Source organism: Marmota flaviventris, chromosome 4 (genome assembly GCF_047511675.1).
Source record: "Marmota flaviventris isolate mMarFla1 chromosome 4, mMarFla1.hap1, whole genome shotgun sequence".
NCBI lineage: Eukaryota > Metazoa > Chordata > Mammalia > Rodentia > Sciuridae > Marmota > Marmota flaviventris.
Window position 1 is genome coordinate 139,481,112 of NC_092501.1, and position 19,509 is coordinate 139,500,620.

Sequence of the window (19,509 nt, forward strand, 5' to 3'; positions counted from 1 at the left end):
AATAATTTGTCTAGTTTTACTACATAAAGTTTGTGTTATTGCATTTCATATGAAAGAATTTTGTTAGAGATTATTAAAAATGCCTCACTAAAATCTTTTCTATTTCTACTGGGGTCTTTGCTATAGAAGAAAATGAAATCACTCTGTCAGATCTGTTTAATATGAATCCATGTTAGTTCTTAGGGAAGACTACTTTTTCTACTTAAAAAAAAAAAAAAAATGTATGTGGCCAGACACAGGTGGTGCATGCCTGTAATCCCAGCGATTCTGGAGGCTGAGGTAGGAGGATCACAAGTTTGAGGCCAACCTCAGAAACTTAGCTACACTCTGTCTCAAAATAAGATTTTTTTTTTTTTTTAAAAGAGGACTGGAAATATAGCTCAAAAGTAGAATGCTCCTGGGTTCAGTCCTTATTATTGGTCAAAGACTAATAATAAAATGAGTGTCTTTATTACCACTACACAGGTTAAGAAACAGAATATTATCAATATCTTAGAAGACCCTTACTAATAACAAGTTCTCCTGCTTCCTAAGGAAAATCACTATCTTGAGTTTTGTATTTATCTCCTTCTTTTTTCTTTGAAATATTCCTAAATAATATAGTGTTTAGGTTTGCCTAGCTTCAAATTTACTATAAATGGAATTTTGGCATGAGATTCTATGATTAACCTCTTTTGTGTAAAACTTTTTCATCCCTATTAGTTTAGGTAGGAATTCACTTATTTTCACTATAATTTTCCATTTTATGAACATACTACAATTTATTTGTTCATTCTATTGATGGATAGATGAGTTATTTCCAGAATTTTGCAGTTACAAAAAAAGCTCTATAGACATATACTGGAATTTCTCTAGGGGAATGGTTTTTAAATTGTAAAATATGACCTATTAGTTATCAAAAGATCAATTTGATATATTGCAACCGATATATTAAAAATGAAGCAGAAAATATGCATTTTCTATTTTATGTATGCACCACAATTTAAAAAAAATTTTTTTTAGTTGTCAGTGGACCTTTGTTTTATTTATATGCAGTGCTAAGAATTGAACCAAGTGCCTCACACATACTAGGCAAGTGCTGTACTACTGAGCCACAACCCTGGCCCCTGCACCACAATTTTATCTAGGCTTTTACAGTATTTCTGTAGTAAGGATAAATACTGTTTTGTAAAACATTTTTATGGCTTTGTATATGTCTGGGGGTATTGATAAGGGCTATAAAGTGTACTTGTTATTGTGAATTGCAGTAAAAAATGTTTTATAGTTGCCGCTCTAGGTTGTATGCCTAGGAGTAAGATTGCTGGATTTCGGGATGGCGACATGTTTGGTTTTCATAGGTAGATTAACACTGTTTTTAAAAATTAGCATGCCTTTTTCTACCACTACCATCTATGACCAAGAATTCCTTTTACTTTAGATTCTTATTGACTGACGCTTGATATTGGGTAATTTATATCTTTTGTTTATCTGACAGAAATTAAAATTTATCTTATTGTCATTTTAATTTTTTGTTTTATTACTAATGAACTTTATTTCATGTATGTTTTCTTTGTAAAAAATGCTTTTGTGATTTTTACTTATTCTACATAATTATTTATCTTTCTTATTGATTTTTAGGATTTTTTTATGTACTCTAGATAGTAAAGATCAGTTATGTGTTTTATAGTCCTCTACATCTAATCCAGGAAGCAGGAACTAATCTAGGTGTTTCAAATAGGGGGATTTAATATAAGGGATTGATTGCAAAGGTATTGGAAGGGCTAGAAAAGCAAAAGTGGAAAAATTTCCTAACAGTTAATGTATACAAGAAGTTATAATTATTCCTAGTACTAGAAAAGTCAAATCAAAATGCTGTTAATCCATAGTTCATGAGTATTATGCTGCTGAGGCTTCTGCTGTTGGAATTGAGCTAAAGACAGTTCTTAAGGCTGAAATGAAAGAACACTAGACAGTAACTCAAATCTACATGAAGAAATAAAGAACAATAGTAAAGATAACTGATTCTTCTGACTGTTCAAGTCTGCTGTTGTACCCCTTGAGTGAATTCTTCAATTGTTCTACTCTTCAACTCCTCTCCCCTCCTCCCCTTCCTGTGCCTTCTCTGCCTTCTCCCCCTCCTTCCCCTCCTTCTCCTTCCCCCCTCCTTCTCCTCCCCTCCTCCTCCTTTTCTTCCTCCCCCACCTTCTCCTCCTCCTCCCCCACGTTCTCTTCCTCCTCCTCCACCTTCTCCTCTTCCTCCTCCTCCCCTCCTTCTCCTCCTCTTCCTCCCCCTCCTTCTTCTCCGCACCTTCTCCTCTTCCTCCTCCTTCCTCCCTTCCTTCCCCTCCTCCCCCTCCTTCCCCTCCCCTCCCCTCCTTCTACTCCTCCTCCTCCTCCCCTACCTTCTCCTCCTTCTCCTTCCTCCCTTCCTCCCCCTCTTCCTCCTCCTCCCCCACCTTCTCCTCTTCCTCCTTCTCCTTCCTCCCTCCTCCCCCTCCTCCTCCTCCTTCTTTTGTTTTTGTTTGTTTGTTTGATATGTTTGTGGTACTAGGTGAACTCAGGGGTAGTCTATTATTGAGTTACATCCTCAGTCCTTTTTATTTTTTATTTTGAGACAGGGTCTCACTAAGTTGCCAAAACTGGGCTCAAACTTGCAATCCTCCTGCCTCAGTCTCCAGTGTCACTATAATTATAGGCATGTGCCACTGAGCCCTGCTACCTATTTGGTTCCTTTTTACCATTTCTGACATTCATTATTTGGTGAGACATTGTTCTTGTGATTTTCTTTAGTTCTTTTTTCATTGTTTCTTTCAGTTCTTTTAGCATGATTTAATAGTTGATAAAAAGCCTTTGTCTAGTAAATCCACTGTCTGGGCTTCAAGGATAGTTCCTATTAATTTCTTTTTCCCCTGTGTATAGGCCATCTTTTTTTTTTGTTTGTTTGTTTCTGTGCATGTCTCATTTTTTTTTGTTGAAATTTAGACATTTTGTACTAATTTTGTTTAGTCTATATTCTTTGTTTTGTGTGCCAATTGAAGTCTTTGTTCCTTTAGCTCAGTAATCAACCAGTGATTCAATGGTCCTTAAGTGTCTAGAACAACAACAAAATCCATCCAACTAACTAAAGAAGAAACAGCAACAACAACCAAATACTCCATCTTTGCTGTAGGCCCAGTGTTGTGTGTTTTGCATACCTTCTACAGGACAGCTGTTTATAACTCTGCCCTAGTCTTTCTACATGCAGAGTCTGAGTGTCAGCCACAAGTGAGAGCTTAGGGCCTTTTCAGGTTATTTCCAAGTGTACACCCGGACCGCAAACGTTCATGGCTTCTAGATTCTCAGGAATCTTCTCAGAGAACTGGGTGCTTTTCAAAACCCTCCTTCCCTAAAAGTGTCTAAGTTCCCTAAAGTGTCTTACTTCTCAATCCTTTCTTCAAACCTTTTTGTGTATTGTTTATCCCAACTGTTATGCCTCACCCCTGGTGGCTGTGGCCACTGAATTTGCTTTTAAAGGTGTTCAACAAATGCCTCCTCCCCTAGCTTCCAGATAGCTGCCTTAGTCTAAGAGAGTTTCAAGTTAGTCAAAATAGAAGCCAACCTTTTCAGCTAGGGGAGCCATGAGAGAGATCAGCACAAACACAAGGTCCTGTCTGCTTTTCTGGCACAAGAAACTTGTACTGGGATGCATTTCGTTGCCTTTAGGACCAATCTAGGACCAGAGTAAGTTAAAACACTATAAAACTCCTATGGAGGCTCTATTTTTCTTAACTGAGCACTTGCCTGGTTGCTGTAAACACTAGATTCATTTGAGGAAGTTTTCATCTGTTTCTTGTTTCCTAAAAGTTACATGTGTTATTTTTAAATAGTGATTGGATTTTTCATTTTTTAAAGTTATGGCTGGAAAATGGATAAAAATGATTTCTGTAACTATTATGTTTTCTTCTTCATCATGTTAATGTGGTGAATTACATCAATATTATAGCATAAACCTATTTTTCAGTCCTGAGTTAAATCCAACTATATAATAATATTATCTATTTTATATATTACTGGAGATGATTTGCTAATATGTGCATAGGATTTTTGAATTTAGAATGAAATAAGCAAGAATGTATACTTTCTCTCTCAAGTCATGGTAGCGCCATGAAAAGAGTTGAAGGTATTCTTTTTCTTTTCTCTAAATAATTTTGCATAGGATTGCAACGAACAGTTCCTTCACTATTTGGTAGAACTTTTCTGAAAAGTCATCTAGATCTAGATCTGGCTTTCTGGGTGTAAAAAATAACTTATTATTTTACTGCTAAAGGACTACTCAGGCTTTTTTTTTTAAGTTGGTTTTAATAATGTATAACACTTAAATTTCCAGATTTATTGTTATAAAGTTGTTCATAGAATTATCCTTTTATTTTTTAAATTTTCTCTGAATCTGCAGTTGTGCCTCCTTTTTCATTTCCAATACTAATTTATTTTTTCCTTGATTAATCTCACTAGCAGTTTGTGTTTTTTCATTAATCTCTTCAAACAACCAACTTCTGAATTTGTTGATCCTAACTATATGTTTATTTTCTATTTCTTTATTTTATTTTTCATTTTTTTATTATTCCCTTCCTTCCGTGCTTTTTCTTCTCCTCCTCTTTTTTCATTTTCTTTAGTTGTATGGGTAACTCATTAATTTCATGCCTTCCTTTTTTAAAAATTATGATTTTTCTATCTATGACTTTTTCAAAACATTTTTGTTAATAATTTTGAAGTTTACATTATGGTAAAAAAAAATGTAGTCTGGGAGCTGAGGCTGTAGCTCAGTGGTAAAGCGCTTGCCTCACATGCATGAGGCACTGGGTTCAATCCTCAGCACCACATAAAAATAAATGAAATAAAGATATTGTGTCCATCTACACTTAAAAAAATATTTTTTAAAAATGTGGTCTGTACATTAGTAATTCTTTGAAATTTGTGAAGGCTAACTTGATGGTCTAGTTAATTTCTATAAATATTATATGTGGACTTGAATATTTTTTCTGATCATTCTATATTTGTTCATTATATTAATAATCATTATGTTCTTTATAACTTATATGTTTACTTTTTGTCTCTGTTCTGTCAGTTACTAAGAATAGTGTTCTAATCTCTGATTATGATTATTTGTCAGTTTGTCTCTATACAGTTGTGGTTTTTAAGAAAATATTTTTCTAATGTGAAATAATATTAAATAAATAACATTTTCAGATAATTTTCTAGCTCTTCTAACTCAAGTGCTTTTTACAAACAAATCATAACTATCTCATTGTCACATCTTAATTTTTAAATTGTATCTTGAGAGTTTCAATTAAATTTCTAAGATTATTTGTATAATTGTTAATCTGTAACAAAAATAAGAGCTGCTATATATGAAATACCCCACAGGTGTTGTGCATTGTGCTAGGTAGATGTGTGGGTGTATACACACACACACACACACACATCGTAATACTACATACAATAAAAATCCTTTTATCTAACATGATTGGGACAAGCAGCTGGTTAGTTCACTTACCGAATTGATTCAAGTAAGGAATCAGAGTTGCGGGTATAGCTCAATGGTAAAGCACTTGCTTAGAATGTGCATGGTACTGGATTTGGTCTCAGCACTACAAATAATAATAATAATAATAATGGAATCGTTATGAAATGATACCTACTTTAAACATTTTATCAGAACTTAAAATGTGTACATGTATATTCATTCACCAATCTTTATGTATAATTCTGTTCAATGTTGCTTTCTCTTTTCATGCATAAGCAACATAATGCTGTCAATAATTCATCAAACTGTTGAGAATTCCTAGTTTCTATTGATGAAAATTGGAAGGAGAACCCAAAGAAATTTTCAAAGCAATATGATCACATAATTGCAGGTTTTTATGACTTTTTAACAAAATTTTATAGTTATCCTGTCCACACCTATTTTAATAACAACTGTTTAGCTTCTCATCTTTAGTGAGACAAACTATATAATTTTAGTAACAATTATTATTAGTATAGGTTTGAGGATAAACTCATCTGATTCTTACTTAGTAAACATATACTTCTAATCATTAAAAGCAAAGGGTACAATTATAATAAGAGAGCAGCCATCTAGCTGAGAGGATTCAGTGTGCCATTGATATCAGTCATTATTGTATAGAGGCAATGGAGAGAATAAGTTATCTGTCATATTAGTTAAGTAGAAGTCATTTATAAATATGTATATTAATAATCCTTACTAGACTTCTGCAAGGAGTGAATATTATCACCATTTTAATTTTTATTTATTTATTTATTTTTTATTATTATCGCCATTTTTAGAAAGGAGATCTAATTTGCCTGAGATTCCTCCCTGCTAGCTTGTTCCTGGAATTATTCCAGTATATTATTCCAACTACAGTCATTCCATAAAGCTGTATGACTTCTCTTTTATAATCTGCATGTGTTTTAATCTCAGATTTACTTCATGGATTGCCCATCATTATGACTTAGTATATAAGATTCTGTAATGCGACATATTGTTTAGACCTCCTTAGTTATTTTTTTATGAAAATCGTTACTTACTCATATTTTTCTTTTTATCCTTCTCCATACAGTTTTGGCTTTATCTGGATACTATCTCACCTTTGCCTTTATGACATCCTTCTTTGGTCAGATTAGCTTGTTTCTGAGCAAACCATCTCTTTCTAATTCTTGAGAGGTATGTGTTGTCCCTACTCTGCTTAGATTCTAATCCATCATCTAGAAAGCAAAGTCTTATTCATCATAGATGTGTTACCATTGTTCATTTCTGGTTTCCTCCTTTCTTTTCAAAAGACAGCCTGTGTCTCTAGCTCCTCTGATTTCCTCTCCGTGACTAACTTTTATTTAGTGATGCTTCTTTTTTTCTAATGGTGCCATTCATCCCTATATGAATCAGCACCAGTGAGTTCAGGCTTAACAAGTCTTGAGGCAGCTTTGATGAGCCTCTCACACATTGTAGATAGATGTTCCTGAAGAAAATGTACCTACTGATTAGCCGCATCAGAGGCATACACATTTCAACAGAACCACTACCATCATATCTCTTATCTCCTAGGAGCTTCACTAGTCACTGCTGTTGATTTATGTTTCCTTTCTAGAAGGCCAGGTCCACTGTTTCCAAAATAAACAGTGGATTTATAGAGTTTCAGTGTACAGAACTGATACATGTCTCTGGCCCACTTCTTTGTATATTCAGACATCTGATTTTCATATCTCTTGGCACTGTGTTGTATTTTCCTTGGAATTCCAATCCTTACAGACTCCTTTGATAACTCTTAGCACAATGCCTTAATAAGTTGACTAATCTTCCAGATTCAGAGTTTATTTATTTTGAGCTACCTCATTCTTTTGTGATCTAATGTGTTCACTTCACTTTGGGCATACTGGGTCCCTATTATCCTTTCTCCAAATAACTATCATATTGTAATACAGTTAGAAAACAAAGGAACTCTTGAAGAATGTTAATGAAATCTTTTATCTTTTACACTTTCTTACCTCTGCTATAAAGACAGATTAGCTTATTGGTCTAGACTTTTTGATAACTATTTTACCAACCCTCTCTCCAAACTCATATCTCATATAGACTTCTGTGACTTAGTACATGACCACTTCATCCCTCCAATTATTCATTATGAAATCCTTGCACGCATATTTGATTCTTATCTTTTCCCCCCTCATATCCCATATCCAAATTATTTTACAATCATACTTGTTTTTTCCTTCAAAAAAGTATCTAGAAGTGATCACTTCTTACTTCCTCCATGCATGATAAATGAATTAACTTCCAAGGGGAGCCACCAGTGTCCTCTGCCTGTAGAAGTTGTGGGCCCTCTATTTCAACCTTCCCAGTGCTCAGATGGAACCTTGATATGAAGGTATCAGCAAGTCTCCTCTGAGAGAGAGAGAGAGCGCCAGCACACAAACAGAAAGGCCTCAACCCTTGCCACTGAGTAGCTCTAACATAACGTTTTTTAAAAATATTTTTTAGTGTTGATGGACCTTTATTTTTTATTCATTTATTTATATGTGGTGCTGAGAATTGAGCCCAATGCCTCACACATATGAGGCAAGCACTCTACCACTGAGCCACAACCCCAGCCCAACATAACATTTTGAAGATGAGAGGAGGAAAAAAAAGAGGTTGTGTTTTTTAAAGACTTTTTAAATTGAGAAGCTCTTTCATATAATGGTTAAAGTGTATGAAAATTCTCCTTGGAATTTTTTTTTAATTGGTACCAGGGATTGAACCTCTACCACTGAGCCACTTCCCCAATTCTTTTTTATTTTGAGACGGGGTCTTACTTAGTTGCTTAGGGCCTTATTAAGTTGCTGAGGCTGGCTTTGAACTTGTGATCCTCCTGCTTCAGCCTTCTAAATTGCTGGTATTATAGGTGTGGCCACTGCACCTGGCAAAAGTCTGAATTCAGTAGAGCCAGTTGACCTGGGTCTGAATCCTGCCTCTGGCCATGTGATTCTGGGCAGATTCATTAATTAACTTCCCGGTTTTGCTTTTGTGAGAGGGATAAAATTTGCACTTATCCTTCTTTTATATAGTTGTAAAGATTAGGTTATTTGGTACATGTAAAGCAATTAAACAGTCCTAATACATAGTTAAGTGTGCAATTTTTTTCCCCCAGTGCTGAGGGTTGAACCCAGGGCCTTGTGCATGCTTAGGCAAGCACCTTACCACTGAGCTACATCCCCAACTGTGTTTTTTCTTTTTTCTTTTTTTTTAGTGCTGGGAATGGAACCCAGTGCCTCCCACATGCTAAACAAGTGCTCTAACCCTGAGCCTCATTTCCAGAACCCAGCCATTTATTTTTTTAGTTTAATTAATTAATTTATTTATTTTTAGTTATAGATGGACACAATATCTTTATTTATTTATTTTTATGTGATGCTGAAGATTGAACCCAGTGCCTCACGTGGCGAGGCAGGTGCTTACCACTAAGCTACAGCCCCATCCCCCAGCTATTTATTTTTAAAGCCAATTTTCAAAGTAGGATTGTGGATCTTAGTCTTTCTGATAGCACAGGGAGTTACAAACATTTTAGCGGTGAACCATGTCTGTTTCTCTGTCTTAGGGTTCTCTTTCCTTGACCAATTGAGAACTGTTAAGAAAGCACAGCTACACATTAAGTGCATTCAGCTCCACAGAATTAGTGAATCAGTGAACCAGAACTAGAGCTGGAGTAGTCTTAAGGTCTCAATGTATTGCCATTCTATCCATTCTTTTATTCCTGCACTGCAACAGGATGATTCATCCACATTTAGAGAAAGATGGGAGTTTATTTTCAGAACAACATACTAGTCTTCAGTATGAATTTCACAACGGATGTTGCACATTGGTTTTCACCTAGAGCTTTCATTAGACATAGAACTGACCAGAGAGGAGATACTACCAAAGATAATATTCTTTACTTGATATCTTTTTAGAGAGGCCTATTAACAATTACTTCTAGGTATATGAATGTTTCTTAATATTCTTTTTTTTTTTTGGTGGTGGTGCTGGGGATTAGAATCCAAGGCCTTGTGCATGCAAGGCATGCACTCTACCAGCTGAGCTATATCCCCAGCCCTTCTTAATATTCTTTCTAAACAAACACTCAGGAATTTGTGAACAAGTGCAGCAGCAATTAAGTGACAAAGAACAAGGTGTTCATATGTCCTGTCTATTAAAAATTACCTAGCAGAATGGGTGGGGATAAGGCAGGCCAGAGGCCAGAGGTAGGGTTTAAGAAGATATCAAGTAAAGAATATTATCTTTGGTAGTATCTCCTTTATGGCCACTAAAGTAGTACCATTATGAGACCCTTCTAGCCGCTTTTTCAAAATCTTCAATTATGGAGAGCCATGAATGCTCACTATGAGAGCACTACTGCTCTTTTGGGTATGATGATTTTTCACTGGGTGTTGCAGGATGGTTGGCATCCTTGGCTTCAGTGTCAAGTGCCATTAACATATTGCCAGTCATTGTGACCACCAAAAATGACTTCATATATTTCCAAACACCCTCCAAAGTAGTGATATAGCACAAACTTGCTAGAGAGGCAGTTTAGAAGCATATCACCCAAATATTGGACCCAGCTGCCCATTATTAACCATTGTGTATAATTTGATGGAGCAACTTAATTGCCTAAGTATTTGTATGTAGGAAAAATGTAGCTATTATGGCCACTAAAGTGGTACCATTATGAGACCCTTCTAACCACTTTTTCAAAATCTAAAATGTTAGAAAATCTAAGATCTCTAATTGGTAGGTTTTACATACACACGAAATATTTTCTTAAAGGAATATGTTAGGTTTTCATAAAGTTATTGGTTTATGAAATGAATATGTACATGTGAGCTTTAACTTTCTCAAAGTATATTCACTTTTAATTTATAGGATTAAAGTATCTCTTTTTTAAAGTGATTTTAAAATATAATATAAAGCACATGTATACTTCAGAATCTCTTGTACTAATGATTTAAAAATTTTTTTAATGTGGTGCTGAGGATCAAACTCAGTGCCTCACACATGCCACGTAAATGCTCAACTCCAGTCCCTTGTACTAATGATTTTTCAAACTGTACTTTAAAGGGACTGGAGTTGTGGCTCAGCGGTAGAGTGTTTGCTTAGCACATGCGAGGCACTGGGTTTGATCCTCAGCACCACATAAAAATAGATAAATAAAATAAAAAACTGTACTTTAAGAGTTTGATGATATAGTTTATTAATGATATACAAATAATTATTATAACTTTTCTTCATCCTTTTACATTTCAGAGAAAACATTTTGAAGAAAACTGGACACAGACTGAGCAAAACCAAACAGAAGAGAAAAAGAAAAAGAAACAAAAAGCATAATATTCTTACTGAAATTATGGATGAAAACTCATTTGAAACCTTAAATTATCTTAAAATAGGAGATCAGGTCCCAAATGAAGAGGAAGATTTTGAAGAGAACGAAAGAGAATCAGTGTGTCCCTTCACTGGTGGCCATTTCGTGAATGGCTATAAAGAAAAAAGTCAGAAAAGCATAGATCCTGAAGACAGTTTTCCAAATGTTATATCTATAGTTGAGTTGGACAAGACACCAGATAATTACTTCCCTAAGGAAAATGATGACTTGTTTCTAACTTTGTCATCAATCCCAAATGAAAGCTCTGTAACTTGTCCAACAGGGACTCAAAATCTTTCCTATGTAACAAGGGATGACTCCTTGGGTATGAAGATAGAAAAGCATGTTGGAAATAGGCAAAACTTATCATTAGACACCCAGGAACTATTTGCTGATAAAACCCCATGTTCATTTATGCAGAAAAGAGAGATGGTAAATAAAAGTCTCTCAAATGAACCAATTCTTTGCCATCAACGTGGATCCCGAACTTCAGATAATGTTTTAAGAGAGGAACAAGGAGTGCATACAACTAAAAACAATTATTGGGCTTTTTTCACAACCAATTCATCTGAAGAAGAATTACAACGAGGCTCTGAAAGACAATCTTATTTTGGTAGCTGGCCTGAGGGACCGCATAAGTTTGTATGTGAACAGAGACCAAAGAAAGATAGATCACGTAAACTGACCCATCCTGACAGTGGAGAACAATTGATTAAATTAATCTCCACTTCTGAAGGAGTATCAGGACCAGGAAGTGGTCCAGAAATATTGACAGAGGAGAAACTACTGATAGAAAATGAAGATTTGTCACATCCAACTGAAACTATAGATTCATTCATGAAAACAGACACAAATATCCTCAGCAGCTACTTATCACAACTGGACATCACCCAAAGTGCCTTACAATCAACAACTAATAAGAAAAGGAGAGAGAATAGAATTTTAAATTTGGTACCAAACTTACTGGGACAGAGTCATTTCAATGCAAAAGAAGGGGAGAAATGTGGCCTGTTACCTAAAAACTTTGGATTGAACATTATTTGGGGAGAAATAAAAGATAGAATTTCAGAAATCAATAACCAAGAAGAGAATGAGCAAAAAGTTATGATCTTTGATCATCATTCATTGTGGTTTTACCCTGATATTATCAAAGATTCATCTCTAAATATTGGTGGAAATTTTTATTCTCACTACTTGTCATTTAGTAGACTAGGGTATGCTCTGTATTTTTACAGAAGCCCTATTCCTTCTCTTGTATTGCATTATATATCTAGCTTTTGGATGGTATCTTTTACCAACAAAAAAACGTTTTTGACTTTCAAATCACAAACAAGAATAGGCAATAAGCTAAAAGATGTAGGGTTTATTTCTTCAGAAATTTTAATTAGGCAACCTGATACTTTGTGCTCTTTGAGGGGTACCTCTGAAAGATTTGGTGAAAAGCTGAAGAGATGGGAAGAATCTAAGCCATTACAGTGTTTACCAACTGAGGATCTCCAAAATTTAACAAGCACTGATTTTAATACCTTTGAGCTTCCATTATCAAAAGGATTTGCCTTTCAACTAGTAACGCTTTTTGGATCTCCTGGAGTTCCAATGGGTAAATTGCTTTCATTTACTAACAATAAAAGGTCTATGTGCAGTAAATTCTTATTTTTTTTATATATTATATATATATATATATATATATATATATATATATATATATATGGATAGATATTTGTCATATATATGTGTGTGTATATATATGTGTATGTGTGTGTGTGTGTATATATATATTTTTATTTTATTTTTTATTTATTTTTTTGTGGTGCTGGGGATTGAAACTAGGGCCTTGTACCTGTGAGGCAAGCACTCTACCAACTGAGCTATATCCCTAACCCCTGTCATATATATTTATATATAAATTTTACACATGAAAATTTTAAGTGTCTGTTCCAAAACCAACCAAGAGTAAATTTAAATGGCAAATGGAAACTAAAAAGAAAAACAAAAAGAACCATTTATAGCACAAAATAAAGCACTAATATTCTTTTTAAAAAATTATTTGCTATCTTATTGAATTTGGAGAGTTCTTATATATTCTGGAAACATATTAGATATATACTTTAAAACTATTTCCATCTGTCTATGGTATCTTCTTGTCCTATTCATTAAGTGTCTTCTAAAGAGTAGAAGTTTTTAATTATGATGAAGTCAAATTTATCATTGCTATCTTTTATAAATTGTGGTTTGGGTTTTAACCAAGAAATCTTGGGGTACCCCTGGCTTAAAAAGTATTTTTCCTATCTTCTCCTGAAAGTGTTTCAGTTTTGGATTTCACATTTATATTTATGATCCATTTTTAGTTTGTGAACATGATATAAGGAATCGATTGAAGTTTTTCTTTTTCTAAAGTATGGATATTTAGTTTTAAGACCATTTAGTGAGAATACTTTCCTTTCTCCACTCAATTGAATTTGTACCCTTATTTAACACAAGTTTATGTATACAATTATTTTTTTTTTTAATTTTTTCCATAGCTTTATTGGGGTAAAACAGAAGTCAATAAAATATACATATTTGAAGTATGCAATTTGATCAGTTTTGACATGTATGTAACCTATACAATCAATATTAAACTCATTTCCATTACTTTTTTAAAATTTGAAATCATGCAGACTGTGTTTCCTGCAGTAATATTCTTAATAGAAAGTGCTCTCATAAGTCAATAAGAAAGCAAGTAAATTCTTAAGTTGTTTCTACCTGGTGTTAGTGATTTCATGTAATTTATTGGTTGTGTGATAACTTTTAACCCCCAAAATGAGGACCCTTAGTTAAGGAACTTTGCCTTTTACAGTTCCCATCCCTTGCCACCAAAATAGTCTTCATAAATGTCATTGAGTGCCTAAAATATTTGGACTCTCCATTTAAGTAGACACTGAGAAGAATGAAGGATGAGGCGGACATACAGTGACCATGTAACAGAGATGGGCTGCTTTATTATTACTTTTTTCAAACTTTCTACTTTTTACCTTTCCCTTGTTTGGCACATGGCCCTTTTCTCATGCACAATTTTGGCTCCCAGATATGAGATTAGTAGAGATAGCAAAGATTAAATGACAAAGATGTTGGAAATAGTTGAATGTATTTTTTAAAGATTGAGAAGGGTTCTAACGAGATTAGGAGAGAGTTCAAGTAGTTAGAAATGTTTTCAAGTTGACTAGTTGAACTCTCTCCTAATCTCTTAAGAATGTTATTTTTGGGGGCTGAGATTGTAGTTCAGTGGTGAAGCACTTGCCTCACATATATGAGGCACTGGTGCTGATCCTCAGCACCACATAAAAATAAATAAAAGTGATAAAGGTATTGTGTCCATCTACAACTAAAAATATATATTTTTTTAAAAAGAAAATATTTTTTGAAAATGAAAAATCCGCCTGTGAATAAAACAAGGGAATATATGATTATCAATATTCTAAGTAAATTTATATTTAATAATAATCATATTTAAGATGCTAACTGTCCTATAGAGGAAATGGAACACAAATCCCAACTTTTCCTTCTCTATTACTCAATACCTGATGCTTTCCTAGTACTCTTCCTTAGGAATAGGTTAAGAGCCAAGAAGCCAAAGTTCCAGTCCCTGGAACTTTGTTCTCCAGTTCTTTTGGATCTTCCTGTTCTCCTTTACCTACTTGGGTTCCCACACCATGCTCTGTCTCAAAACATGTCCTTCCTGGTTTTTCACTTTGCCCCTAAACTTATGATGTTCCAGATAAACTTGGTCTCAGGAACTCAGACCAAAAATTGCCTAAGTCTCAGTGTGGAGGTCATAATTATCAATCTAGTTTTGATATTCTGATATCACATTGAACATACTTGTTACCTTTATGAAAAACTGCAATTTTTCTATCCTAATAAATGTGCCAACAAGCAAACCAAAAAAACCCCTTGATTTTTTAAATTTAAAATGCATGAGAAGCTAATTTTTGAGGCTTTCTCCTTGCTTTTTAATTCTTAGCCAAGAATAAACCTTCACTGCTAAAAAATAAATATAATGAATAAATAAATGAAATATGTTTGTTTTGAAGAATTTTAAGACATGTTAGGCCAGGGATCTTAGTTCAAGGTTTATATTCTGAAATTACATGCAAATTTTTTTGGTATTATTTTGTGCCCCTTTCTTGGTGGAAGTCCATAGATTTTATTAGCTTCTCCTAGAGGTCCATGACCCAGAAAGATTAACAGTTACTGCCTTAGATCAGTAAGAAAAAGCAAGAAGTCACAGGTGTAAAGATTCTAAACCTCTTCCTCTCTTGAATCAACAATGATCAAGCATCCATTAATTAGACTTCAAAAACTTTTTAAAGGAAATAGACCTTATTCATCAAATAGCTTACTTTCTAACTGGGGAAACAAAAATAACAAAATAAAATTACTGCACATAGAAAATATACATGACAAGCTTATGAATATTTTATGAGCGAGATTAGCAGTGCTAAAGGGATTGTTGAAGAGAAGATGGGGTTGTGGTTTTGTTTGGGATCCTTTCAATATGAAAGTGAATTATAAGCAGTCTTTATACAAAAGAAAAAGAATATGGCTTGAAAAACAAGCAAAGAGAAAGAATTTCACATTTGAAAATGGCATGTGCTTACAAAAAGGGAGAGAAAGAAACTCTAAGTGGAGGCTGTAAACTGATTTGCTTGGCTAAATTGGACAAGCCAAGCCATGATGTATGATCAGTGGCCTTGTAAATAAGGCAGGGAACTCAAATGAATCCTAGTAAAAGAAAAATAATTTTTGTGGTTTGGCATGGCTGATGTTGTATGTTATGGTTGTGTGTTAATGTTTGGACTTGTTTATGAGCTGTTTCATTTTGAGGAAAATTTCCCCCAGACACTCATATGGTAGAAACAATTTTTAGGAAGACTAAATTTGCTATAGCTGAAATGCTTAATACGTGTCACAGAAAAGGATGACTATTTAAATTTTATGCCTTGAGACAGTACCACTTAAAGCTATTATATATGTGTATGTCTTTATGTATATATATTTGTACTTAATGAGAGTATGGACTATGATACATATCATTTTATATATGTACTTAATAAGAATTTTCTTTTAGTCTGGGTACTGTTTACTAATAGAAGCCTGAGATGGACTCTTGATTTAGCCAACACTGAAATATCTTCAAAATCAGAGTGTTAATGTTATAGCAGCTTACATTGCATATCTTTACATTTAGGGTGAAAAATCTGTGTGACATATGTGATGAAATTTGTTTCTCCTTTTTTTTTCACAGAATCCTTATTACCTGATGACTATGTTATTCCCCTTGACTGGAAAACACTGAAGATGATCTATTTGCAATGGAAGATGTCAATAGAGGTATATTTTTATAGCTTTCACAGAAGATCTTCTCTTAACTGTTTTTTTAAAACTTGAAATCAGAACCTAGCAAGGGCCTAAAGCAACTTAGCAAGACCCTGTCTCAAAAAATAAAAAGCCTTGGGGATATGGCTCAGTGGTTAAGAACCCCTGGTTTCAATTTTCAGTACAAAATAAAAATTAAAATTGGAGAAAATCTGTTCATCACACTTAACAGAGAAGTGCTACATCCATTATATTAAATTAGAAGATGGTGGGGTGTAGGGGGAAGGAATTATTATTATTATTATTTTAATATTATTTATTTATTTATTTATTTTTTTAGTTTCGGCGGACACAACATCTTTGTTTGTATGTGGTGCTGAGGATCGAACCTGGGCCGCACGCATGCTAGGCGAGCGCGCTACTGCTTGAGCCACATCCCCAGCCCCATGAAGGAATTATTTTAAGAGAGAGAATTTTTAATATTTATTTATTTATTTTTTAGTTTTCGGCAGACACAACATCCTTGTTTGTATATGGTGCTGAGGATGGAACCGGGAGCCGCACGTATGCCAGGCGAGCGCGCTACCGCTTGAGCCACATCCCCGGCCCAAGAAGGAATTATTTTAAAAACAAGAAAAAGAATGTGTGGGGCTGGGGATGTGGCTCAAGCTAGCTCGCTCGCTCTCTCTCTCTCTCTCAAAAATTTTCTCTCTCTTTAAAAAAAATTTTTCTCTCTCTCTAAAAAAAAAAAAAAAGAATGTGTGGATGAGTAGATAATATATGCAAGTTTTCTTTTAACTTGTCCCAAGAGAAAGTCGTATTAAATTCCCTTTGTTGAAGTGTGTGCACATCAACACTGTGTATGATTAAGGTATCCCTTTCTTCTTCATTATATTTTTTCTCCTATCCAGTCCTTAATATTATCCTGTTATAGAATAACAGCTACAAATTAGATTTATATTTACTTGACTTGGAAGCATCTCATTATTGGAGTGATTTGTTGGTCCATAGTGGAAGACATGCCTATTTTTGAGGGCTGTTCATTTTCCAGGAGGCTGGAGGAGGACTGGCTTAGACAATTAGAAAGATGATGGATGGAAACTCTGGAAAAGCCAGTACTCTAACATGATGGGGGTGACGGGGGTTCTGTTTATGTTAATTAATAGTGATTTGAATGAGCCCAGAGGCATTGCTAGGGATACATTTTGAAATAAATAGTAAAATGGAAGTTTAGTGAAACATTATATAACTAATAATTTAGAAGCATAGGTATTTTTTACTTGTTCATATAAGTACTGCTGCAGTAAGCTACATTTGTTTTGTGTTTCCATACAGTACAATCAAATATATATTTTTATGCTTCTTATTTCTCTTTATTCTCCATAGAGATCTTATTACTACTTACACACACACACACACACACACACACACACACACAGAACAATACTTCAAATATTTGTATTGACATTTGTGATTGTGTTGCTGTTTTATCATTTTAGGAATGTCTCTGTGTAGAGTAAAATGACAGTGTAAACTTAACCACAATGCCAAATGTTTTTTTTTTTTGCCAAATGTTAATCATTATTTTATGTATTTGATAATTTCTAGAAAAGACAGAAGAAGATTGGTTAGAAAGAATTCTTGAATTGTAAGTATTACTTATTCCGGAGACCTATGTATGATCAGAGTGAATATTGACGTTATTTGGTTGTAATAGCTCATATGTACCACAGTAGAAGAGTAAGATCTAAAAAATGCAGTTTGTTACCATAGCAACCCTGTGTGCTATTGCGCATGATGCTTTTATTTCCTTTAAATGTAGATATTTTTGTGAAATACAACAAAGCTTAGATTGTTGCTCCCAAATTTATTTTCCCACTTTATTGGTTAGAACATATTTTAGAGCATTCTCAAAACACAAAATTTATGAGAAATCTCCCCCCCGGGTTGGTATGTGACCAGGCCTAGGAATTAAGGATTGTAGGTTATATTTAAATACGTCAGAAATTAAATACTTCAGATTCAGAAAGGAGAAAATGTATAGACATATCCATGTTATATTTTAAACTTGATATCAAGTTGACATTAAAATAAACACATTGCACTTTTCCCCCCAAATGCCTAAATTATGAAATAAACACAGCTGCTACAATTTCAGTGTATATGTGTCAATTTGATAAGAATTGAATGCATTGTGATTTACCATATGTTTTCTTTCTTAATTATAACTCTTACTTCTAAGAGTATTCTATATTTTCATTTCTCATATACCCAATAAAAATATTTTTGTTTCCTTTAAACCTGATTCTGCTGAAAAAAGAGGGAAAAGAACTAAAGATTTAGGGTAAGAGTTTAGAGATTTGGAAGGGCCACATATGGATGAGATAAGAGGTGAGGAATTCTCAAGAAAGGAGGGGAAGACATTCATTCATTTATCCAACAGATATTTATTGAGTTGCCTCAAGCCAGATATCGTTTTATATTCTGAGGATATGGCAGTGAAAATATTCCTGCTCTCCTGAAATTTATGTTGTAGGGATGGAAGTTAGGAAAGGACTATTTTCCTTCCCTAGCCTGAGATGGCCCCAATATGACAAGATATTAGTAAAAGCAGCATGAATAACCATGGCTGTGTTTGGCTATGGTTAACTCAAGAGTCTTCTGTCTGCTAAATTTGAATATTTTGTGTCAAGGACACTTTTTACACCATAATTTTGATTTTGATGTTAATCTTCTTCATGCATTCCAAACTGCCCTCTACGGACTGGACCTCACTCACATTAAATTCTTAATTTTCTTTTACTTTGTCGGGACGTTTTGTGAGTGTTGTAACTATGTGCATTTTTTTTTTAATAATTGAGAAAGGGTCTCCCCATTTTGTGTTTGGCATAACGTGGGTCTTAAAGGGTAAGTAGAAATTTAGAAAGAGGGAACTAAGTAGCAGGAAAGTCCCGTTTGGCTCTGGGAGCCCCCAAGGTCTTGCCTATTTCAAAATGCACTCCTTGATGGTTGCAAAATATTGATATTGTGGCACTCCTTTGTGTTGGAGGGGTGTTGGAGAGAATGAATTTCCATTTTCGAACTGCTGCTGCCTAGCTGTGTGTTTTAGTTAGTTTTGTGACACTAACCAAAAGACCTGAAGAGAACAACTTAGAGGAGGAAAAGCTTATTTTGACTTAGGGTTTCAGAAGTTCAGTTCATAGCACTGGCCCAAGATGAAGCAGAGCATTGTGGTGGAAGGGCATGGCTGAAGGAAGCTGCT

At 34.4% G+C, this 19,509-nt stretch overlaps 1 protein-coding gene across 5 annotated transcripts in view; it reads left to right on the forward strand.

The window, feature by feature from the left end:
• N4bp2l2 (NEDD4 binding protein 2 like 2) overlaps positions 1–19,509 on the forward strand; it is an 87,363-nt gene that overhangs the window by 66,752 nt on the left and 1,102 nt on the right. For 2 of the 5 annotated variants that reach the window (XM_071611555.1, XM_071611556.1), the window contains exons 7-10: positions 10,775–12,489; positions 16,177–16,262; positions 16,750–16,820; positions 17,856–17,895. In XM_071611555.1, the coding sequence (XP_071467656.1) occupies positions 10,775–12,489; positions 16,177–16,262; positions 16,750–16,820; positions 17,856–17,892 (1,909 nt within the window). In that variant the 3' untranslated portion in view covers positions 17,893–17,895. Of the gene's footprint in view, positions 1–10,774; positions 12,490–16,176; positions 16,263–16,587; positions 16,712–16,749; positions 16,821–17,855; positions 17,896–19,509 lie in introns of those variants that run through there. The other 3 variants (XM_027928874.3, XM_071611558.1, XM_071611557.1) reach the window with 2 other exon arrangements.